Source organism: Phyllopteryx taeniolatus, chromosome 20 (assembly GCF_024500385.1).
Source record: "Phyllopteryx taeniolatus isolate TA_2022b chromosome 20, UOR_Ptae_1.2, whole genome shotgun sequence".
In the NCBI taxonomy this organism is placed as follows: domain Eukaryota; kingdom Metazoa; phylum Chordata; class Actinopteri; order Syngnathiformes; family Syngnathidae; genus Phyllopteryx; species Phyllopteryx taeniolatus.
The window spans coordinates 5,694,555-5,719,923 of record NC_084521.1 but is presented as its reverse complement, the minus strand read 5'-3'; the positions used below and the strand labels follow the sequence as shown (position 1 = coordinate 5,719,923).

Genomic DNA, 25,369 nt, shown 5'->3' with positions numbered 1-25,369 from the left:
GCCGCGTTAAAGGGGAAACGCTGCTGCGGCCCCGAGAATTTGCATCATAATGACGCTCTTATCTGCGGGGCCACGTCTCAACCGGCAGAGATAACGAGCCGGGGGGACATCAGCGTTAAATCTTGGGGTGGTGTATTTAAGTTGATTTTTCAGGTACAGTAGAGTCTGCACACACTTGTTAAAATGTAAGGTTTTTGTGATGCAAAAAAATGACACCAAGATAAATCGTTTCAAAACTTTTCCACCATCAATGTGACCTATAACCCATACAAAACTTCATTTCAAAGAACTTTTCAAGAGGGCAAGTAAAAATAAACAACTGAAATATTGTGGTTGCGCAGAGAGCATTACCAAGAACTGGACATCCCTCCAAACTTGATGAAAAGACGAGACGAAAACTGGCCAGGGAGGCTGCCAAGAAGTCCACAGCACCATTGCAGGAACTGCAGGAATTTCTGGAATGGACTGGCCATATAGTACATGTGACAACAATCTCCCATCTTCTTCCTATGTCTGGGGTATGGGATAGGGTGGCAAGACAGAAGCTTTATCTTACAAAGAAGAAGAAGAAGAAAAAAACATTCCCAAAAGTATGTTTGCTTTATCTTGTTTTATTATATCACAAAACCCTGGCATTTGAACAAGGGTGTGAAGACTTCTTATATATCTACTGAGGTGCAGTCAAGTGCGAGAGGCATACTCCATCATTACCGTGCTGTATCCCCCATGAGGGACCTCACAAATTACGCCAATGAAATTAAACAGATGAGCAGCGCACATATTAAAAAAGGCACTTAGTAGCAGATAAGCCTTAAATAGAGGCCCCTTCTCTTTCAGTTATGTAGCCGGAGTGCATAAGTAATGCTTGGCAGGCACGGTCACAGACCTTTTCTCACTGTGCAACGCAACAGAACTTCCTTCTCTCTCCCCCGCAGTCTGTCAATCTAGACAGCAATTACAGCGAGACCTTGGTCCCATGTTGGCAGCTGGCCTGTGATGGCAGCACACAAGAGACAAAAAGTGACACGGAGGAGCTTGATGGGGTTATTTGCATTCAGACTTTTGAACACACGTGCCCACTTCAACACGAAACCTAACCATCGAGTGATACGCTGGACCTCGGCACAACATACACTAACAAGAACATTATGACATACATACACAAATCTGGAACCGATACTAACCCTAACTCTGACCTACACCCCTAACCCACTTTTACCTTAACCTACACTAACCCTAATTTACATTAATCCTAGCCTACATTAACCATAAACTACACTAACCCAAAACCCCTAACCTATAATACCCTAACACTAGTTTATATTAACTCAAAATTCACAAATTCTCATCCAAAGCCTAACCTATAGTCAATTTAACCTACACTAATCCTAACCTACACTTAACCCAATATTAAAGTACAGTGGCGCCTTGACTTATGAGTTCAATTTCACAAGATGTCACCACAGAGGCACCAAAGATGACAATAGCCGACGTTTACGCTTCACATTTTTACGTTCAAATCATATTTCTTTAAATAAATGACATACATGTATTTGTCTTTTTTCCAAAGACACCTGCCGTAAAACATTTTATCATGTCATGGTATATTGTAGCTATATTAGTTATGTATTTAGCGTAGCATACATAGGAAGTCTGCTATCCTGTTTTCCGGGGTTGGTCACGTGACATTCCAGCTTTCGCGAATTGAAACCTAACCTACTTTAACGCTAACCCTTGCCTACTCTATCTCAACTCAGACAAGGCAAAGCCACAATAACACTGACATAACCTTAGACTACTAACCATAATCCCTAACTCACTCCACCACTAATGCAACCGAACACTGACATCAAATGCTAACCCCACCCCCATAACCCAGTAGTTAGTTACCTCACAAACCCTAATCCTACCAACTCCTACTTCTCCAACCCTAACCTAATCCATCCTACACCCAGTCTCAAACCCGAACCAATTTTTGTTGGTTTTCTTCTTCTTCTTTTTTTTTTTTCAATGGCGTGCAAAGGGGGGCAGCCTACACCACTGCTTTTTGCTAAGCCAGGCTAGTTGTCTCCTAGCTGCTTCTTATGTAATGCAGTGTGCATACAGTGTTTATTATTATAAGATGAAACATGAGGTCAAATCAATCTTCCAATCCTCCTACTCCCTTTCTTTCATCAAAACATCCCTCCTCTTTGCCGCCCCCAATCCCTCTTTTCTCTCCTCTTGTTAGTCCTCCACAAACCTGATAATTGAATCACAGCAGGATGTCACTAGTAGACGACTCTCTCTTTCTCACACAATCCCTCAAGACTGACCAATCTTCCAACCTAGACAATAGGGAGACCTTTTCAATCCGCCGATAAACGCTAACAATCGTTCGAGGTTGCAAAGTTTGTTTGTCTGCAGGCTCTTAACGAATGAAACTTTGTTTTAATTTGACAGGAAATGCAAATTGTGGCTTTATGTCTTGCGTGATGAGAATGGCCTGTCAGGTTAATAAGGCCTACTGCCTTTTATTTAGGGCGTGAGCGCTTACATTCAGCGCACGATTTATCTGCGGCTCCCATCTGAATATAGCAGTATATGTCTGTTAGTTTATAATCAATAAATATGCACACTGTCTACCACTGATAAGCATCTCACACGTCTAACATATAGACAACTGCTTCCGACTGGTGTGTTTAAGGTACGATGCTTATCCCTTTCTAAATAGTCTGCCGAGGCTGAACACCACGCAAAAGTCACAATATTGTATACTACTTTCCTTGACTCGTTTCAGAAAAACAAAAATTCTATTTTTTCATCTATCCATGCCAGTGACGTACATAGGGACATGCAGAACAATCAAAGGCTCTTCTACTAGATAGCAGACCGCATAACTAACCTGTATATCCACCTGTTGTCGTTCATACAACAGATTTACACTGAGCAAGTAAATTTGGCGGTGTGCCGTGAGATTTTTCAAATGTAAAATATGCGCCTAACACGTACTGATATTGTAAAAAAAAAAAATGGATGAATAAATAAATAGATAAATAAATAAGACTTCCAGACAGCTGTCAAATAGAGTGAGTGAAGCAAAAATATTTCAAGTTGATCAAAGAGGCGCTGTGAGTCTGCTCAAATTAGGCCCGATTGTTAGTATGTGTGTATCCTGCTTTACTGTAAACATTTAAAAAATGTAACATTACGATCGGGGTTGTTGGGGGCGGTTGCCTTCATCAAGCTACAGGCAGTGTCCCGTGTCGGCCAGCTGTTATTTTGGCCCCAGCGGTGTATGACCTCCGCCCACCCCAGCTGGCATCATCATCATCGTCATGGCTCAAGTATGGTCACAGACATGAAAGATCCAGTCAGCAGTCACAACAGTTGTCCCCTTCTGTAAAAATTGCCTAAATCCTCCCACAGACATAGTGTTACCTTGTGTGTGTGTGTGTTTTTGGGTTGTTTTTTTTTTAAATATAAGTGAACCTTTGTGGCGCTGGTTGGGTAAAAAAAAAAAATTATAATAAATAATTTAAAAAAAAGTCTTATTTAAGTGAACTACAGTTGCTTTTGTTGCATAAAAGCGTAAAAAAAAAAGTGCTGATTTATTTCCTTTTTTTAAAATTTTTTTTGGTCAATGCCTCAAGTCAAAACGCAGCTGCTCTCGAGTTCGGCTTCTGCCCGAGTTTTAAAATAAACCTCGGTGCTGGCTGGGCTTGTTGTTACCATGGCAATGGTCCCCGACAACGGTTGACGACGCGCAGCACTACACCAGAAAATACGTCAGACAGGACATACTACTATAGACAAAAAGTGTATTTTTGTATGAAATTAATTCATGTTTTTTTTATGCTTAATTATGTGCAATATCATGATCGCCATTGTGGATTAGCATTTATGTTATGATATTGTGATGACTCATAGGCGGTATCGTGATGCAAGTATTGTAATATATTATCAACGTTATGATTTTGCAATGCTATCATGAATAATGAGGTATCGCAGATAGTATCGTGATATTGGGATTTAATGTGATGGATAGATTTTATCCATATCTATATATATCCTCACTAGGGTCACGGGCATGCTGGAGCCTATCCCAGCGATCATCGGGCAGGTGGGGCCGGGGATTGTACTCCCCAGAACTGTGAGGCAGACGCTTTAACCAGTCGCCCACCGTGCCGCATGCCTGTGTGGAGTTTGCATGTTCTCCCCGTGCCTGCGTGGGTTTTCTCCGGATAGTCCGGTTTCCTCCCACATCCCCAAAACATGCATGGTAGGTTAAATGACAACTCTAAATTGCCCGTAGGTGTGAATGTGAGTGCAAATGGTTGTTTGTTTCTATGTATATCTACATATATACTTTATAGTTATCCAATATTTCACACACACAAAAAAAGTGGCCCAAGTGGAGTTTTACCCCCAGGTTTCAAAATAGGTTATTGTCCTTGATTCCTCACTGAATAATGCATTCAACCTGACAACACGACAAAAATCAGGCATATAAAAGAGTTTCAACCTTTCGGATTGTTTAGCCTTAGGTCTTCGCTCTACCAAAGGCCATTCTAGTACAAGACGCGGTTGTCAAAGTTCAACCCCCTTTGGATGAACTGACGGAGCAACTAATTGCCTGTCCAAGCGGTGCTAGCGAGCCCGGAGCAATGATAATTATAGTACAGTTTACAGTTAGAATGGGCATAGTGCTCTAAATATGAAGTCGACTCAGAATCCTCTCTGAATGAAAATGAAGTCCGTAACTCTCCAAGTAATGATTAAATAATACCTAAAAATGCAAAACTTTATTTGTAACATTGTAATACTTTATATTGATTTTGTTGAAAAAAATGTATAAACCTCCATGTCGGTTACCATCTACGAAACGACACATTATCAATGATCTAATACATCACAATATGTACTGCCTATCTTCACAATACCATCTGCGATACGTCCCGATACCGGTTCGATCATTATCTACGATACGGCACAATATCTATGATATTGTCACATCATCACAATACTTTCTACAATACATAACATAGAGATTTTCATATCATAATACCATCTACGATACACCACGATGTCTATGATATCGTGATCTCATCTATGTTACATTGTAATTAGATATTAAGACAATAAACCCCAAAATTTATATCACACAATACTATGATACAGCATGACATATATTATATCATTATTATACCATCTATAATACCTGCAGTATATCATTACCATATCTACGATATGAATATGACAGTCAATGATTCATCATGACATCACAACGATATCATCTGTCTAGCATCTTCCACATGTGAAACCGACAAGTGGATTGCAGCGCCTGGAGGTGCTGTCATTTGCATGAGGCTAGACAGTTGTACTAACAACCATAAAGAAGAAATATGACTGAACTCAAGCCAATCTGTTTGATGTTTTGTCAGTGAAGCGCTAAAATCTATTTTCTCTGACTTGATTTCACTCCACTTTCCTCTGAAGTATACTTTCCTCTAGTTGAGTCATCAGCGCAAGGAAGCAGCAAGATTTTCCACGAATACCATTTCATCAGGACCGTGTTCGCTCATCAACGCTCTCCCACCCCTGCAATCACACTTTCTTGACGTTAGCCCCATTGTTGAAGATGCTAGCGGTGACTGAGTTACTCTCACACACTATCATTTCCTCCAGCAAAGATATTTTTTTTAAGCTGTTTGTTTACGGGCAACATTACACACAGCTACAACATGGCAACGCGTGATACGATGTTGTAATATTTTGCTGATGATTACCATAACATCACAATCAAGCAACATCACAACAACCTACAATAGAATGTGATATCAACATCATAGTATCATAACGCCATCTACGATACAACATGATATCACATCACCTAAGATAATCACTATAATCAAAATATTGCAATACCATATATTTAAAAAAATATATATCACAATAGCAATATAATACTTCACAATATCATTTATATCACAATATCACAATGCATCACTATATCAATGGCATCATAATACAATATCATATCACTGCAATGTAAATGATACATCAGAAAATCATGAAAAACATCTATGGTACATCACAATGTCAATGATATCGTGATACCATCTACAACAAATCGCAATATCATAATACTGTACCGTCAACGATGCATCTAAATAATGCATTCATTCCATTTTCCGTACCGCTTATCCTCACTAGAGTCGCAGGCATGCTGGAGCCTATCCTCAGCAATCTTCGGGCGAGAGGCGGGGTACACCCTTAACTGACCGCCAGCCAATCGCAGGGCACACATAAACAAACAACCATTCGCACTCACATTCAATTTAGAGTCTTCAATCAACCTACCAAGCGTGCTTTTGGGATGTGGGATGAAACCGGAGTATCCGGAGAAAACCCACGCAGGCACGGGGAGAACATGCAAACTCCACACAGGCGGGGCCGGGATTTGTACCCCGGTTCTCAGAACTGTGAGGCAGATGTGCTTCTTTACCGCTTCTCCTCACTAGGGTCGCGGGCATGCTGGAGCCTATCCCAGCTATCATCGGGCAGGCGGGGCCGGGGATTGCACCCCGGTCCTCAGAACTGTGAGGCAGATGTGCTAACCAGTCATGCGCCGTGCTGCCATCTAAATAATGATACCAGAGTATCCTAATACTGTCTAAGACATATCACAATAATGATATCACAATATCCAGATACAACCTATGATGCTGTACATCACAAAATCGATATCATCACGAGACCTACGTATCCTGATTTGATATGATAATGTCCTGTATCGTAGATGGTATTGCAATGATAGCAGAGAGCTATCCCCATATGCCTGAAGTATTGTATCAAGTTTGTATCAAGTGATTTTCCTACTATCATAAATAGTATCCTGTTGATATTGTCATCATCATGCTGTATCATAGATGTGTGGGGTCTCTCATCTTAAAAATCAAATGCTATAAATTCTTACGAGTACCCCACTTACTGGAGCTGCTTCAGATGTTCACTCTCATCCCGGAATGACGACTTTCATCAGCAAAAAGGCCAAATGCTCACGGCCTTTTCATCTGTCTTGTGTCCTACTAGAGGAACGCCGCTGACCTTTCCTTCAAGTTCAACCTCTACGCCCGCCTCCCAGGCAACACAAATTCACTAGAAAAAATAATAATAATTAAAAAGACAAACACAAGCTCTTTCATGCACTAATCTCATGTTCCACATTAGGCTCACATTTTCAACTAAATTCCCCAGACTGGCCAGAGTGTTCTGGATAAGGCGCCATGCATAACCAGGGAAACGTAGCCTTTGGATGCAGCACAAAGCTTCAATTTAACATTTTTCCTCGGTGGGTTGTTACACTTTACATAAGTGAGAAAAAAAACAGATAAAACATGCATCCATCAATTTTCTATAGCAATTGTCCTCATTAAGGGTCCATGGGTGTGCCAGAGCCTATCCCAGCGGACTTTTGGCTGGACTGGACTGGACTGGTGGGGAGCCAATTGCAAGGCACGTACCATATAGACCAGGGGTGGTCAAACACAAATCTTACAGGGCCACAAAGTGTTTTTTTCAATGGGTAAAAGGTCCATTACTGTAATATTCAAAACAACTACAGACACAAAAATAATCACAAAATAAAAAGAGAGAGCACAGCAACGTTGTCGTGTACATACAAACAGGACATACATACATAGATAGATACATCCATACATATACACACACCACACAGTGCATATATCGGTCGTTTTTGGACATCCAGGGTTTCACGGACGCTGAATGTCCAGACCATTCACCCCTCTGCCTTACCGGTGCTTATTAAAGTAACAAGCTAACTGATTTCAATAATCTAGATGCAGTAGGCACCAAGAGTTGACCTGACTAGTTAATTACTTGACTAGTGGACGGCTTGACTTTCACGACTCCGCATCAACGTTTAAAGCTTGATCTCGTCTTCCAATCGGCCAATTGACAGAGGACTTTCAACTCGCCCGTCTGATCACATCACCGGACTATAATGCTCTTTGGAGTGGCGGACAAAGTCTTTGTAAGACTGCGCATGTCTGAGAGTACAAAAACGAGCTGGTTGTAGATTCGAATAGCGGTTAGCCTCGCAAATTTGGTCCATTTTCGAGTTTTTCACAAATCTATACGATTGGTCAGTCCTGTTAACTGGTGATTTGGATGGGATGGGGAGTACAAAAACTCTTGACTTGAAATTTCTCACAATAAAATAACACTGGCAAAACCAACAGCACCAATCAAAACCAAAGCATTGGAAGGTTCATAAAGGCGGAGGTTTTCGTTCGTACCTAATGAAGCGTTCGTTTAGCGCACAGGGTTATTTGCACCAATACAAGGCTAAAAATGTAAGCCTTTGTACAATTATGCCTGCATTCAGACGGTTTGTGAATATCAATAGCCGCCAGATATTCAAGGGATGGAGGACTCCTCAGGTCTATTTTTACCGGCTAAACTGAGAGGATTGACTTGACAACCCTCTCCCGACACAGAAGTCTCCGCACGGTCATTAGAATTTTCCAAAGTAAAACCGCTCATACGTCCTCCTTTCTCCACGCGTAGGTATTAATAAGGTTGAGCACCCACCTGCCACCACATTTAAATCCCCCTCCCAACCACCCCCTGCCTTCGAAAAGCCTCCCCAATTCTCAGCAGCGTCAAGATCTCACCTGTCAGCTCAAACCTTCACGCAACCTTACCAAGGATAAATACAATAATAATAATAATAATAATAATAATAATAATAATAATAAACGAAACCCGGAAAGTCTGCCACAGTCCTCATACTCCAAGTGTGAATTATTTCAAAACAGTATTTATTGAGGCAGCTTGAAAACTAAGTGAGGCGTTCGGAACAATCAGATGATACAGTATGGACAAGGGAGGCTGGAGGAGAAAAAGGCAAATCAAGAGCACGAGGGGACATATTGTATTGTTGATTTTACTGTACATGGGAAGAAAACTATATTGGCACTCAGTATGCATGCTAGAGGACTGCAGTGTATCCAACTAGTCATCCCAGCTGTGACGTAAACGAAAAAAGAAAAAAAAAACAAGCATATGAAATTTTGAACAGGCCTCTTCCAATAAGGATGAAAAGCATCACATCTACCAAGTCAATTCCAGCTTGTAGCCATGGAAATAGTGGACTCCCGTTGCAGACCAATGTAAAAATCTATATCAGAACAAGAGTAACTATATAGAAAATTATATTGTTTTACCCCTCCCACATGCTTTAAACACATTTAAACTATTCCTACTTAAAACACGTTTGAATACATTATGAATGTATTTGAACGTGAGCCTTTTGTGCTGTTTCATGAGTGTAGACTAAGAAAGTTAATTGTGGCTAAAGTTTCCATCCATCCATCCATCCATTTTCTGAGCCGCTTCTCCTCACCAGGGTCGCGGGCGTGCTGGAGCCTATCCCAGCTGTCATCGGGCAGGAGGCGGGGTACACCCTGAACTGGTTGCCAGCCAATCGCAGGGCACATCGAAACAAACAACCATTCGCACTCACAGTCATGCCTACGGGCAATTTAGAGTCTCCAATTAATGCATGTTTTTGGGATGTGGGAGGAAACCGGAGTGCCCGGAGAAAACCCACGCAGGCACGGGGAGAACATGCAAACTCCACACAGGCGGGGACGGGGATTGAACCCCGCACCTCAGAACTGTGAGGCTGACGCTCTAACCAGTCGGCCACCGTGCCGCCCTAAAGTTTCCTTCATTTGTTATTTTAAAAATAATTATTCCTTTAGTTCAAGTAATATTCTTGGGCAATAACTGAATTTGCACATTCCTATTTTATATTTTTGTCTAATGGTGACCGATACACACCCATGTCTGGCCATACAACAAACACAAAAACAAACTAAACAACAGCAAAAGTATAGAAAGATAAAATATTGACTTTTGTGCAATTTGGGCAGTCAGTGTATAAACAGAGTCAGATGGGATTTATGTCACTTAAAATGTACAAGGGCAGACTTAAAAAAATAAAAAAAAAATCATAGCTAGGCAATCGAAATTAGACATGTAGACCTACAGTGTAAACACAGTAAGAATCATGACGTTACTAGTAAGAAATTAAGGAAAATGTCTCAAAATTTCCTAAACCACAGAAAGGGGGAGGATGTCCTACTTCAAATGTTGGATAAAGTGCTTAGAACGAAATAATCATGGAATCAAACACACATTTTTATGGCTTTCTCGTTGCCCATGTCCCATGTCTCCAAAAATGTTTCATGAAAATCTACTAGGTTCTTTTTGGCGTGATCAGAAACATACTAGAAAGAAGGTCAGCTGAGGCCCTCTGAGCTTGAAGAGTATTACGGTTCACGGTGTATTGACTGAGAAATTAGGGCAAATGTCAAAGACTCTTTAATTAAAAACACAAGAACTGCATAGTTGGATATCATGAAATTGTATACTGTACATTACTCATTTGGAGCAGCAACAATTTGTCCACATTTACAGAGAGCCATCAGGAGCTTGAATCCAAATTTTGTCAAGGTTGGGTACGCACAATAATGCATGCATGACAAAATAATTCTTAGTTTTATAAGTTAACCACAATGCAAAAAAAAATAAAAAAATAAAAAAATCTGTCAAAGTTTGACCCATTTTGTTACACATTTTCATGGAAATCTATTAAGCAGTTTTTGTGCTTGTTTTTGCAGAATCACAATCAAACTAGAACGAACCGCGAGGTCCAACAAACAACATTCATGCTTTATTTACTGAGAAATTACAGGAAATGTCACAGATTTCCTGATCAGAGCTGACACGAGAGACAACAATAAAAGAGAAAAATATTTATGACATCGATAGGCCATCTGGCATCGTAGAATGCTTTAATGCGACTTGATTCTTGTAAAAAAAATAAAATAAAAAATGTCAAATTACGACTTTGTTTAAAACCATGACTTTTGTTCTCTCAAATTGCAGCTTTTTGCTTGTTTTATGAAAAATGTATTAGTTTAATAAATACAGATTTTTCCCATATTTCCGTATTTAAAAAAATAAATCAATAAATAATGAGTGCCGGCTGGTATCTTGTAAGTTGTGTCACTTGTATCTCAAGGCACCACTGTAGCATTTTGGTTAAAGAGCTTCTACAGAATTATTAATATCAATACAGATTTAGGTCATTACCAATGCAACTTTGGGTGCTGATATTTGTTAAGCACGGTATCCACTTGAACATTTTTAATAGGTTACTTTTGGGTCCATGCTATTGAAGAACCCCTCCACAAAGCTTCACTGAAATTAGATGAACTCGTCATTGAATTGCACACTTTGAAGGATACTCACCTCTTTTAGATGACTTCAATTTTATCATGAAGACTCAAGCAGGATTCAATAAAACAAGTGTCAGGGGCGAAAGTGCTTGATAAAATTCCGGCATCTGCATCCAAATTTCTTGGGGTTTTTTTTTCCTCCTTGGCCTTTGCCCCAGACTTCTTAAAGTTTAACGTGAGTTGGTTATGGCGTTGTGGTTATGGAGACAAATCCTACCAAAGACAAAAACATAGTTCCAAGTGAATGCACAGAGGAAATAAGTCATGTGCTAACCTGCTTTTCCACTGCACCACACTGACTCAGACTGTGAAGAGGACATTTTATTCACAAGGAGACAATGGCGTGTTGCGACAAAGAGGCCAATCCATAAACCCGAGCTTGGAGTATTTTGAGTGTTTTTATTCCCCCATGATAAAGATTAAGCAGTAATGTCTCTTACAAAATTACAACTTTATTCTTTAAATGAGGATGGGTTTTTCCTCATAAATTTCAACATTTTCTTGTATTATCACTAAAATAGTTAAGTAAGCACAAAACAAAGAGAATTACATTTGTATTAAAAATAACTACATAACGTTTCTTTAGCAAAGTCTGCTTGGTTAACGCTAACATACAATGGCAAAAGTCATTGACGAGCTACCGAATAGTATCTGCGTCACAGTGTTATAACTTATAACCCTTTAAGCAACGAATATGTGAACACAAATAGGGGGGGGCCAAAAATGATAATACATTTTTTGCAGCTTACTGAGCAGTTTTGTGACCGTCTCCATGTATAGTCGTACGTCTGTATTATACTGCCCATGTGGCAGCCAAGACACACACAACAAAAGGAGCCGCACAATGCATTAAATATGATGCGCAAACTGTATTATTCTATTTAATTATGTTATTACTGTATGTTTTTATAAAGTACAATACAGTGGACCCCCGCATACCCGCGGTTCGGCACCCATGGATTCACCTATTTGCGGATTATTTATTTTTTTAATACATTTTTGTTCCAATTTTTTTTCCTCTTTTTTTCCGTTTTTGGTGGGAACTAATCCTCAAAACATTTATTGGTGGTTTACCGCCGCTTATTCGAGAATTTTTCGGGTTTCTTTTTTTTTTCCCCCCAATCCAGTCCCTACCCCTCACCCTCCAAGGTAGTGTAGTGTTGGTATTTGGGGGTCGAACAGATTATTGGCAATTCAATTCATTTCAATGGGGAAAGATGATTTAACAAACGAGTGTTTGAATTACGAGCATGGTCACGGAACAAATTAAACTTTTAAATCAAGGCACCACTGTACAAACTTTTATTTCAAGACGTGATTTCTCAAATCTCCCGTACAGTGGAAAAGGGGCAAGGACAGTCGATCGTAACAGCCACCATCTGTGCACACGGAATCAATACACGAAAAAAAAGCAAAAGACGTTGATGGGTTTTCTTTGGTTCTGTGGCACGCATGTGGACAGAGTTGCTGTATTTGGCTGGGACCCCAGCGAGGGTGAAGAATCTAAAACTTTTTGATTGCCTGTGCAAGGCAGAGCCAATCTGCTGATCCGTGACAAAAGAGGCGGGCTGATTGTCCCAACAAACCTCTCCTCCAGGGTCAATCCATCTCTTCAATCTGATTTTATCCCATCTTACGCATTTGTTTCCGTCCGACCGAGGATCCGCCTTTTCAGGAGGTCCATTTTATCGGCGGCCAGGGCTTCTCGCAGGGCCGTAAAGAAGGCAAGATAGTGGGCCGTGTTGTGTAGCATCAGCAGCACCCCCGCCAGCAGCTCATTGGTGGCCAGCAAGTGGTGCACGTACGCCCTCTGGTGGTTCATGCAGCAGTAGCAGCCACACCCCTCGACCAGGGGCCGGAAGTCGTCTTGGTACCTGGACAGTCCACGCAGACAGTAAAGCACATGGACTAGAGAGCCATGGACTGGTGATTGGGATGTGAAATGGAACAATAGCCAATTAAGTGTGATACACACCAACTAATTTAAGCATGTTTCCTGCTTTCCAAGTCAGCAAAGGCCCGATTGATGGATGAAGATTATTTGAGTGATTTTCTTGTGGTGTGGGATGTGTTAAGACTTTATGTCCACCCCGATCTTCTCAGAAAATAGCCTCGGCAGACGATCATAAATGTTTTATCTGTTCAATATTCAAAGCCTAATTGAACATTGGTAATTTGCACAATTTTCCCCCTCCATGATCAAAGTTAGCTAAAACCTAGTTATCGGATTTCTTGAAACAATTATCGTTTGTTGTGGGGTGTGTGAAGAATGAGTCTTCCTCCCTAATTTGCTTGGAAAATGGTAAGTGCCAACAACCATAAATGTTTAACCTGTTTATATTTTGGATACAAAATCCTTAAGCGAGTGGTCCATACAGAGTTGGGCTGTACGACGAACCCCGTGATTTGTTCCATGAAACTTATTTCTACTATTCTACAATTAGTCTTCTTCTATGTATTTTCCATCAGTCTTGATGCCCTGTGCCACTGCATTTCCCCAGTCCTGCTACTGTGACGGACATCTGCTTAAGGGAGGAAACATGACTGTCTGTGGAGAGATCATTATTTGTGTGGTGTGTTGTTTTGGTCATGTCCAGTACAGTACACACGATAAGAGCAGTAAGCACACGCTTTCCTTGTCATGTGTGGGGTTTCCTCACATTCAAAAAAAAAAAAAAAAGTACTCCTGCTTCGTCCTACCTTTTGTCTTTGAGATCCATCTCGAAGGGCGTCATGCGGGTCGGAACATCGGGGTCGTTATCTCCATTCAGTTTTGCCATGGTCTCTGCCAAAACACACACACGCCTCATTAATCCTCATCATCATCTCATTTCCGAGCACATCTACAGAACCACGACCCCTGTCTGTCAGCCCTGGCGGTAAGAAGAAAATGCCCTTATTCCACCCTTATTATGCAACATGGTCGCCGACCCCTCAGGTAACATAATGGAATTACTCACTGGTAGGTGAGTTCAGATGAGCAGCTGGGTGAGTTTGCTTCATTTAATGGAAAGGATGATTTGATTTTGTACTTAATGCTTGAGAAGGGAGTAATCGGGAAAATTGTAATTCGTATAGTCGCCGGGGAAACTTATTTACTCAACTGAAGAGAGGTGTCTATTAGGGGTAAGGCATTTATTTATACTAATAAATATTAAATAAAGTTACATCTGTTTTGTCCACTGTAAAAGCCCTCTAAGCAATGCGTTAGCAACAGAGTTTGGAAGTCCACCTCTATGGGTGGGGAGGAGCTTCTGTTTGGTTAATTGAGACACAGCGTCTAATTAGAGTGAATCAAAATGTCGATAATGCACAATGATTAAAAAGAATGATGACATCAAGATGTGAATTTGAAAGATGCATTTTTTTTCCTTAAGTTCCTTTAAACATACTATCTAGCAACACTCTCTACTCGGGGCTGAAAAGAGCGCCGACGGTGTCGCTACCCGATCGTGACGATATGGATTCTACAGGTTCAGCTGATAGCCGCTTGTTTTATCTCTCGCTGGCAGACAAGCCAGGTAATGTGTTGTAAGAGCACTGCGTACAACACGTCCACCAACGCCCCCTGCTCCTTTGAAATGGAGTTGATGCATTCAAGGACGACGCACCATCAGAAAGCAGCAGATAACTGGATGACTTAAGGCTGGATGGACACAGCATGGCTTAATTGACAATTGAGATTTTTTTTCACAATTGTCCTGGGACACATGCAAATTAGCAAAGAAGTGGGGCCATGGTGGCTGAAAGGCGATATAGCGTGGGACCACTGGAGGCATTAAATCGGAACGAAGCACTTGGACCTGCAGTGTAAATCCAGCACAAGAAAGCTTTATGTGCCTATTTCTCAATTTTGTCTGCTCAGCGCAATTTACACTTCAAAGTTATTAATTTAAAGCCACTACTGCTATAACCATGTATTCCAAAGTGGTTTAAAGTAGGAGCAGCAGCATTATTTAGTTTGACCATGAGTCTCATGCTTCTTTAAAAAAAAAAAAAAAAAAATGGGGGGGGCGGGGGAATTATCAATACTGTTCTGCTATTATACCTTAAATTTTCATTTATCCTTGGTCTAATATAAGCAAGGTTCAAGGAATCAAGTATCAAGTGTGACAAAATGAGAAGCGAGAGAAAGCATTCAGTAGTGGTGCACGGTTATCAATAGGCGACAATTGGCTGTGGATGGATGGATCCTAGTTTTGCAGGGGATTAAGAGTTTCTCACTTTAATTTTCTGGATGCAACGCTGTGGTTTTAATAATGAAAAATGAGCCAATATTTCTACAACTAAAGGTTGTAGATGTGGGTATATATAGCTATTAACACTATTTCTTAGAATTTCACAACTTAGTTTTTTATTTACTTACCATCTCAAAAAGATTCTTGGACAGATTAGAGGTCACATAAAAGGTGGAAAATTTTTGAAATGATATATCTTGGTCTCATTTTTTGTATCACAAAAACCTGGCACAAGGGTGCATCCTCTGTACCGCAAACTATGATCCAAAAACAGTTTCATATCACTTCAAAATCATCTTCCATCATTACTCTAGTAAATGTCTTACAGATTATTTCATTTAGAAAAAAATGCATCCTAAGTGCAATCGTACATGCACATATGGTGAAGACTCTCTGTACCTTTGACTGACAACCCAGACTAAACGTTTGCTGTCGTACTTTCCTATTTAGACAGCGCTTTGGCGCCATCGTGTGGTATCTTAGGCCGTTTCAGAAAAAGCACAAATAGGTCAATAAGTGATTACTGTACAGGCCCTGTCTTTACTTAGTATCAGACTGATACCAAATGTCGCAGCATGGCGCAGAACTTACGACATTACCCGTCAAAGAGTGCCAACCCGCGAGCGACAGTGAGTGAGCGAGGCCCGATGATGAAAAAGAGAAGTTGCGAAGATAGAGAGGAAGCGGCGGGCCATTAGCATACACTTGGCTGTGTCAAACAGGACCCGCACCCCGAGGCCCATTGCGGGTGCTTGTAATTGGTCGAAGGGGGGCTGTGAATTTCTATTTAAAATCACCCGGCCTGCTCTCACCTCCATTACGCTTGCCAGTGCAGAATCGATTAGCACTGTGTCTTGACACGACTATCGGCATCGGGCAAGTTCAACACAAGTTTTTAATGAAGCGGCCCGGGCTCCTTGTCATAACACTTGTTAAGCTTCTCACTAGGTAGGACAACCATCGCTACCCATCACTGATTTACTTCAATCGCTGAACTTTCCTTCCCTCCAATTATTTTTAAAGGAGATGATGACAGTGGAGTTTTGGCTGTGGACGTTCCCAAACTTTGCACGGATGTTACGGCAATATCATTATCTACAATCTATTATCTGTGCAGTTACTGTGCTGTACATGTCACTGAAATCTATTAATATCAGCAACGAATCATCTCAAACCTCTCACCTTCACATAACCGCCTCATTATTTGACATATAGGGGCTCCTGTGTTCACGACAGTATCGACAAAGGACATTTATAGGTTAAGAACGTCACCCCATATTACCTGAAATAGTGGCCGTCCCTCGAATGGACACCGTGCCTCAATTAAATGGTGGGTCCATCAGCCATGTCAAAAAATAAACGCCTCCCTCAAACAGACCCCAGGAAGGAAAAGAACTACCTAGTTCACACAGAGACAGTAAAGAGTTATCTGCTTGAGCCAGTATTGAATTCTGTTTCTGACCAAACACCAGCCCCCAATAAGGTAATGTACATTAACAGACTTTCATCAAATTCCCAATGAGAATATAGAAAAACAGGTAGCCACTGTAATTATTTTAATCTTATCTCACAAGTTAACAGCTTGAGTCAGTTTGAACTCTGTTGCCGACCAAAATAGCAGCGCTAAAGCATTTGAACAGGTCCGTCAGATGAATTTCAGTATTAAAGATGATCGTACTTTACGAGGAGACACGGTCTTTAGTGACAATTAGCGCTCCAGGTGATTCTGACGTGCGGTCGCTTTACGCCCAGGGTAGTCTGCCTCTGTTCTTACCGCTTTTAAACTCCAGTTGCACTTGGCAGGAACTGTAACATGCTGCTAATACTGTGAAGTGTTATTCCAAAAATAAATGCCTACCCATGAATAGATGCCTCACCCATCTGTAGACTGTGATCTCTATTGAGGTTTACTTCCTGAATTACGCTTGATGGTGCATTAAAAAGAAAACGAAAAAAAGAAACACATGAAGGTTTGACAAAACTGTAACATTAGAAATGTCACAGATTTGCTTTTAACCTTTTGTCCAGGATTTTAGATCCAGTGTATGTGTGCGTTTGTGTGTGGAGAAAACTGGAGAGTGATATTTTAGTTAAGCAGGTCACACCGCCTGAGGAAAACAAAAGCGTACTTTTGCCACTAAAATGCAGACGCTGCAGTGTGGCGGACGTGTTTGCATGTGAATCAGTCTGGCTTTATCCGATAGAAACAGGAATACACATGGAAGTTGAATGCAACATTTTTTGGAGAACTTGTATACAAAGCAGACAGATAAAGAAAGATATCAAGGAACAACGACAACGGGTCATTGGATGGTTGTGAAAATGTGTGCATCTTAAGATGGGTACTACACACATACCTACAATCGGGCCAAATTTGAATGACATGATTACTGTTTGCTAATATGTTATTGTTCAGAACAATAACATATTATTACGTCGTGCTCCGCTGGCTGAGCGTGGAGCAGCGGAGCACGATCACCGATACATTCCCCTAAAGAGGAGAACGCTTTAACGTCCATAAAATCCAAAATATTGGGGAGATTGTTTTGTCATCGCAGTTTTGTGACATTAAGCTTTTTCTATATAAGAGGAAAACGTCTTAACGTGCATAAACTCCAAAAGATTCAGTCATGCCAAAACTCTATTAGCATTTCAGTGGTGATTCTGGTTTGGAGAATATAATATAAAAGAAAAAGTCACCCCACCTGAGGGGGGCCTCCCATCGCCGCTCTCCGGGTCCGTCACGGTGTCAAAGCGGAAGCAGAGGGCACAACCTCGCTCCGTGACCTGGAAAGGGAAGAAGCCCTCGAACAGGTCCACCCCAGCCTCCACGCATACCAGCACCTCGTCGGGCCGACCCACACCCTGCAGAAGCCTGGCAGCGCAGCCAACAGCAGCCATGAATAGGAAGGAGCCACACGGATAATAAATCAGCCAGATATAAGGGCGATGGTTGTTTTTTGTTTTATACAAGATTCCGAGTATATTTGAGTAAAATTGATACTTTTAGGTGTAAAACATGAAATTCTCATACATTTTTATTGTAATAATAAAACTTAAAACTGTAAAATAATGACTTCTCTCTCGTATTACAACTTTATTCTCATAAAACTCTGATTGTTTTGTGTAATATCAGAAGTTTATTCTAGTTAACCTTATGATTACAACTTCATTCTTTTAATAATTGTACAATTTTTTTCTTGTAAAATTAAATTATTTTACGTAATACCTATTTGTTTTACTTTTTCACAAAATATTACATTATTCTATTTTAACAACAAATTGTTTGCATAATATTACACCTTTACTCTGGTTAATTAATGACAGTATTCTCGGAATATTGCAGTTTTATATTCTTGTTGTATAAAAACGTTTTCCGTGCGATTCTCTTATTTTCATTAAATTACTTGCAAAGTTCCATTGTTATTCTTGCAGAGCAACATTATCTCAAAATATTTTCGCTTCTGTTGGAAAATATTTTTTTCCCCGTAAAACTACAACTAGCATTTGTCATTGTATCATTTTTCTCACAAATTACTCGTGAAAGTACTTTTTGCCGTAATGTTACAACTTCATTCTTTTTTCACCTCGAACCAAAAGTTGTTAACAGTACTCATCTTAAGCTTAATTATAATTTTAAGTTTTGTCGCTTGAAATTACCACTTTACAGTTGTATTATAAATTCTTCATTCTTGTAAAATAACGACTTTTTCTTATAATATTAAAACAATTTTCTTGTGAAATTCTGATTGTTTTGTGTAATATTAGAACCTTACTGTAGTTAACCTTATGATTACAACTTCACTTTTTTTGTCGAGCAACATTCTCTTATATTTCCACTTCATTGTTGGAAAAATGGTTTTCCCGATAAATTATGACTAATAACTGCACAAATTGTGAATTTATTCTTATTCTTTTTTCTTCCTGTAATTTAACAACTTCATTGCTTTTTCCCCCCAGCAACAAGCTCATTGACAGTCCCCAGCTTAATATATGTTTCTGGTTGTAATATTACAACTTTATTCTCTTCAAATTTGTTAGTCACCCCCTAGGCTGGAATTCTGTGTTACAACAGAGCTGTCGTTTTGATGTGTCGTAGGCTTTGCCAAGCCTCCGCCTCCTCACCGTGTGATTACAGAACAACTTCATTCTGATAAAATTGTCATTGTTTTCGGGCTTTAGTCCCACTTGATTGTCTTTTTTTCCACTAAAAAGAAGGACGGGTTGCACTTGCTGCATTTTAACACACGAGCAGCACTTCTCTCCACTTTATCAGCACACGTGTGTTCTATGCTCTCTCTCTGCCCTGGCAGATAAGCGGCTGCAGGCATCAAGGTCAAGGCCAATTTAGCATTCAGGGCAGACACTGCACTCTGGCCTAAGCGCAGGTATCTCTGTGAAGCTCACAAGGGGTCTCTTGCTTGCCTAATCGTATTTAAAAAAATAAATTAAAAAAATAAAAACATTTAAAAATAAAAAGACTGATCTGATTTGGTACTCCAGAGAAGTCCCTTGGGACTGATATGGAACAGATGGGGCCTACATGGAGATCTCTTTAGTTCGGGTTCATTTTGTAAACAAACACTGACGTCGTACTGTACGTGGGATCGTAAACGTCAGGCCACTTGTGTGCGTGGCAGGACAGTAATTGACTGGCGCGTTCTAGAGGCTGTCATCTTGCTTTATAAACACTTCCACTTGTGCACTCATGGAAGTAGCAAAACAGCCCTTTACTCTATAAATACACACATTTAATGAAATCGTATGAAACAGTTGCCCCTCCCCCCCAAAAAAATAAACAGAGAGAACTCGCCGAACCTGCCAGTTTGGCTATAAATGCCGCTGAAGGTAGAGTAATTGGGTCGCGCTGCCAATCAAGCCGTGCTAATGAAAGAATGTGGAGAGTATTGGGTAGAGAGGCTTTCTCGAGGCATCAATAAAGCAGGCCAATTTATTGAGTGGAGGAACCATGAGTCACATGCTTTTGGCACGTAATAAATAGAAGTACAATATATAATGTCACTAATTTTATCTATTTGACTAAATCATGTACCATATTACCAAACAGCTCAGTGACAAAAAAGTACATACACTCCCAGTTGAAGTTGACGATCAAACTTAACTTTTATTTAGAATTACATCTTGCGTGTTTAAAACAACCACATAACTTTACCTTGGGAAATTCTGCGTGCTTAATACTAACACAGAACTATTATCGTACAACAATATTATTACATATATTCTTTATCCTCTGCAAAAATGACTGACACTCTTGCAGTATACTAAGGAGTTGTGACCGTCTCCTTCATGTATACCTTTGTCTGTATTATACCGCCCCCGGGTGGCCAAGGTGTGCCCACCAGAAGTAGTCACACAATGATTTATCATATGCACAAACTGTTTAATTCTATACATTCTATTTAATTATGCTATTACTGTACTGTATGTTTTTATAACGTATATATCATAGAGTGCTGTTCAAAAATCAATGCAAATTTTTTGCTCGGTTGTTTTGGGAGGCTGGACCGGATTCATGGAATTTCCATTCATTTCAATGGGGAAAGATGATTTGTGATACAAGTGTTTTGAGTTACAAGCATTGTCACGGAACAAATTAGACTTGTAAGTCATGGCACTACTGTACTTTCGCACAATATTATGACTTTATTTTCATAAAATTAACATGCCCCCCCACTAAAATGACCAATTTTTCATTTTCAGAAGGTCCGAACGCTCGTTTCCATGATATCTATTTATATACCAGATAGTAACGGAGGATTCAATGACGCCGACAACCAGCTCGCACTATCATCTCATTAGTGAGCCCAGGGGTGCGTCAACTCCTTTCTAATTACAATCAATGAATGAATGAACGTCAATTCGTCAGGTGAGAAAACCAGTGGGGCTCACCTGGGTTTGTCCTCGGGTAGCTCCTTGGTCACGGCGCCGATGAGCTGGCCTCTCAGGGCTCCGTCCAGGCGGCCTGTCTGGAGGCCGTCCAGGCAGAAGCCCGCCACGGGCCGTTTGGCCGTCTCCCTGGCCGAGCGCGCCCTCTCCTCCGGGACGTCTCCGCCCTCCACCGCCCCGAACAGCGCCGCTCCCTCCAGCTCCTAGCGACCAGACAGGAAGAGCGTATAAATCAACTCCACTGCCCGCCTTGTAAACGTGGATCCTCATCACGCGTTCCAATAAACAGGTTCCTTTGCCATGACAACATACGTCTCCTTCAAGTGTACAGTAACGTTGATGACGCACCACAGTATTGATTACACATTACCAGGGTGATGAAAAATGTAGTCGTTCATTAAAAAGCATCGAAAGCTTTACCTCTACAAGTGGTAAAAGGGTGCAATATTACAACTTCATTCTCTTTATCTCTTAATATTACAGCTTTATTCTCTAAAAATAATAACTTAGTTCTCATAATATTAAAACTGTATTCACAAAATATTTTTCTCATAATGACCACTGAACAAATGAATAGTTCATTTCTCGTAACATTTTTGTAAAATACATTTTGTAAGATTTAATCTCCATTCTTGTAGAAATTAAAAGTTGTTTTTTGATAATATTACAACTATATTCTCGTAAAAACAAAATGTTGGTGGTATTTCAACTTTAGATTTTTGTAATATTACACCTTTTTCACATAATTGTTTACTCGTAATATGACAATTTTACTCCTGTAAAAAATAAGTCATTTTCATGTAATAGCACCCCTTTATTCTGGTAAAATAAAATGTTTCTAGTAATATTACACTTTTATCCTTGTGAAATAGCTTGAGCTTTTTTTCCTCATATTACCACTGTATTGTTGTTTTTTTACGAGTTAATGTGTATATTTGAGTAGATGTGCTTTTGTTATTTTATTTTGTTTATTACTGCATCTTGTATGTACCGTGTTAAAAAATAGCGGTGCGTGTGACAGGGCATACGAGACTATTAGCACAATCTATTAGACTTTCATTAACAAGCGACAAACGTAAAACAACCAAAAGGACATCACACAGCACAAGAGAAGAAGGACCTAAAACAATACAGCGCAGCGGCCAAATTAAGTCAAGTCTTTTTTCCCTTTTCTTCCATTCTTAGTAAATAGATAATCATAGTCCATCACAAAATTGATGATAATGGAGAAGCACAAGGGAACGCGTCCCCAAATAAATGCAGTCAAAGTGTTATAATGACAGTGGTAGTTATAGTAATAATAGTAATTAGGATAATCATCATATCATAATAAAGACTATGGCTATGACAGTTTAGAACATGGATTATGGGGGAAAGGAAAGCAAAAAGAGGACAAATGAATTACAAGTCCCTTTGGGGGAAAAAAAGAATCTATGAATTAAGAATAGTTTTATATTACTATAATAACATTTTAATTAACAATAGTTAATTGGGTGACTCCAGTGAGAGAAAAATGCAGTGGAGTCTATGGCAAAGTGGAAAAGGCAAATATTTGCATATTTGTCTTAATTGTAGATGTTGACGCCATTCTAACTTTTAAAAAACAGAAGAACTTTGGTTTGATCTGTATTAATCAGGAGATATTATTTAGAGAAGGGAAAGGACATGAAATAAATAAAACAAGAACAACAAAAAACAATGGGTACTGGGAGCATGAGCAACAATAATAAAGACGATAATAGCAATACTGAGGAGAGAGAGAGAAAAAATATGTTAACGATTTTGTTCCTGTAAAATAACTTTTTTCCTCAAATTACAACCTTAGTTTTTTGGGGAGGGAAATATGACGACAAGGGTAACTTAACTTAAGAGTTTAAATATTTCTGGGACTAAGGTCAGAACTCAATTTACAAATCATTTTTTTCCCAGGGAATTGAAATTAAAATGCCACCAATTCATTCCAGCTCTCACCCCCGTCAAGATTTATTTTCAAATTTTTATTTTTGAGAAAAATACCACTGTATTGTAACATATAAAAACATAATAAACATGACAGAATAGAATGTAAAGCAACTTGTTTTCTCATGTAATTAAGCCTGAAGTCGTATAACCGCACGCGCACGCAGACACACACACGCGCACGCAGTGGTACTCATGTAGATGTGTGCCTTTAAGAGGCGTGGCCGAGTGAATGACATCAGGACCTCTGACTCCAGCTAAGGTTGGCCGGTTACCATGCGGTTAGTTCTGCGATACAGTCTACTCCATGCTCCTTGCAAGTGTTTTCATTATCTGTTTGTGTGTTTGACTGTTTAATAAACGGTGACTGTGGCTCTCCTTTTTTCTTTTTTTTTCCCCCCAAAAATGAGAACAATGAAAAACATGCTCTTATCTTTGGCAGCGACTTGACTACATGGAGTAAGGAAACACCACCAAGAGACTTGTAATTTACCGTAAGTATTATAATATTATAAGCTATATTATTATAATATTATATTTGTGCTCAAAACCATAAACATAGGCAAATACAACGTTATCCCTTATCACATATTATATCACTTTTAGGGGGTAAAAGGTACTCTACCTTTTACTTTATTTTAGTTTTATTACAAATGAGTTACCTTCTTTTGACACTCCGTATGACCGTTTGGAACAAAAGTTTCTCAGAGCATTGCCTGGCCAGTTAACATAGGTTTTACGGTGGAACTTCACTTTACATCACTTTCCTACGGGAGAATTGGCTTTAAAATTTCAACTTTGCCGCACCTGCGACGCATGGTGCACCAGCAGACACTCGTCCAAGTGGGCGAGGGTCCGCTCCACGGACTTGCGGACCCTCTTGCGGGAGGTGTTGTCCTGCCAGGTCTCGCCGTCGGCCATGCTCACGTAGCAGTCGGGCCGCACGAGCTTCTGCAAGGCCATGAACTTGGCCGCTGTCAGCTCTATGCGCCCGCCGCTTCCCCACACGGACACTGTCTACACACCAACCAAAAAAAAGGACATGAAATGAGAATTGATTTTTTTTCTCCACTATAAATATCATACTTATATAATACACACACACACAACGACATCATGGAACATATTAAACTCATAAGTCAAGACACCACTGTACATACAATTAAAAGAAAAATAAATGCTACATATTTTGATTAAAAATATATAGTTAAATAAAAGAATAAGTGTCACAACAGAATTTTGATAAATAATATAAGAACACTGCTAAATACAAAATCAAAATACTTTTTAGTTAAAAAGTACTAAAATACAAGAAGAATACATTTTTATCACAATTTATAAATAACGAATATACAATATTGTAAAATACTTTGAATACAAGTCATAGAATAATGAAAAAAATACATTTAAAAAATCTACAATAGTAATTAAAATATTTTTTTTAAACGACTCAAAAGAAAAATTACAGACTGTCAAATGTAAAGCCTGTAGCCGATCTGAATAAACTTTTCATCATGCTTATTTTTAATTAGATGAGGGTTTTTTTTGTCTTATTATAAATTTGAATATAATTTAATAAACACTCATTTAAATAGTTTGTGTGATATCTCTTTAGATATGAGATACGAACCAGACAACAACTCACAGCAATGAATTGTGGGGAGGGGGGGGGGCGTCTAACCTTGTTGGTTGTGTAACCGGTGGGGCTGAGGATAGCGGGGTCATGCAGCGAGCAAAACAACACTGTGTCACGAAGGCCTGTGGTGGACAAAAGGTCAGGGAAATAAATTGCTACATAAATACAAACAGTGGGGCAAATTAATGCAGAATTGGTCACAGAAATGTAGTAACAATCCCTTGTTGTCCCTATAATATGCTACACTGTAACAATTCCACTTCAGTCGCCTGAAGCAGCAAAAGCTCGCAGGCGCGTGTACTTCCATGAGGCAATGT

At 39.8% G+C, this 25,369-nt stretch overlaps 1 protein-coding gene across 7 annotated transcripts in view; it reads right to left on the bottom strand.

Annotated features, from left to right (window-relative positions):
- Window positions 1-25,369, bottom strand: part of qtrt2 (queuine tRNA-ribosyltransferase accessory subunit 2) — a 39,290-nt gene that overhangs the window by 11,205 nt on the left and 2,716 nt on the right. The window contains exons 3-12 of one of the 7 annotated variants that reach the window (XM_061758788.1): window positions 25,098-25,174; window positions 24,224-24,433; window positions 21,461-21,660; window positions 18,256-18,425; window positions 14,013-14,097; window positions 12,950-13,186; window positions 11,326-11,525; window positions 6,974-7,140; window positions 887-991; window positions 334-513 (exon numbers count right to left, since the gene is read on the bottom strand). In XM_061758788.1, the coding sequence (XP_061614772.1) occupies window positions 11,483-11,525; window positions 12,950-13,186; window positions 14,013-14,097; window positions 18,256-18,425; window positions 21,461-21,660; window positions 24,224-24,433; window positions 25,098-25,174 (1,022 nt within the window). In that variant the 3' untranslated portion in view covers window positions 334-513; window positions 887-991; window positions 6,974-7,140; window positions 11,326-11,482. Of the gene's footprint in view, window positions 1-333; window positions 514-886; window positions 992-4,765; window positions 5,581-6,973; window positions 7,141-11,325; window positions 11,526-12,591; window positions 13,187-14,012; window positions 14,098-16,832; window positions 16,950-18,255; window positions 18,426-21,460; window positions 21,661-24,223; window positions 24,434-25,097; window positions 25,175-25,369 lie in introns of those variants that run through there. The other 6 variants (XM_061758790.1, XM_061758789.1, XM_061758792.1 and 3 more) reach the window with 6 other exon arrangements.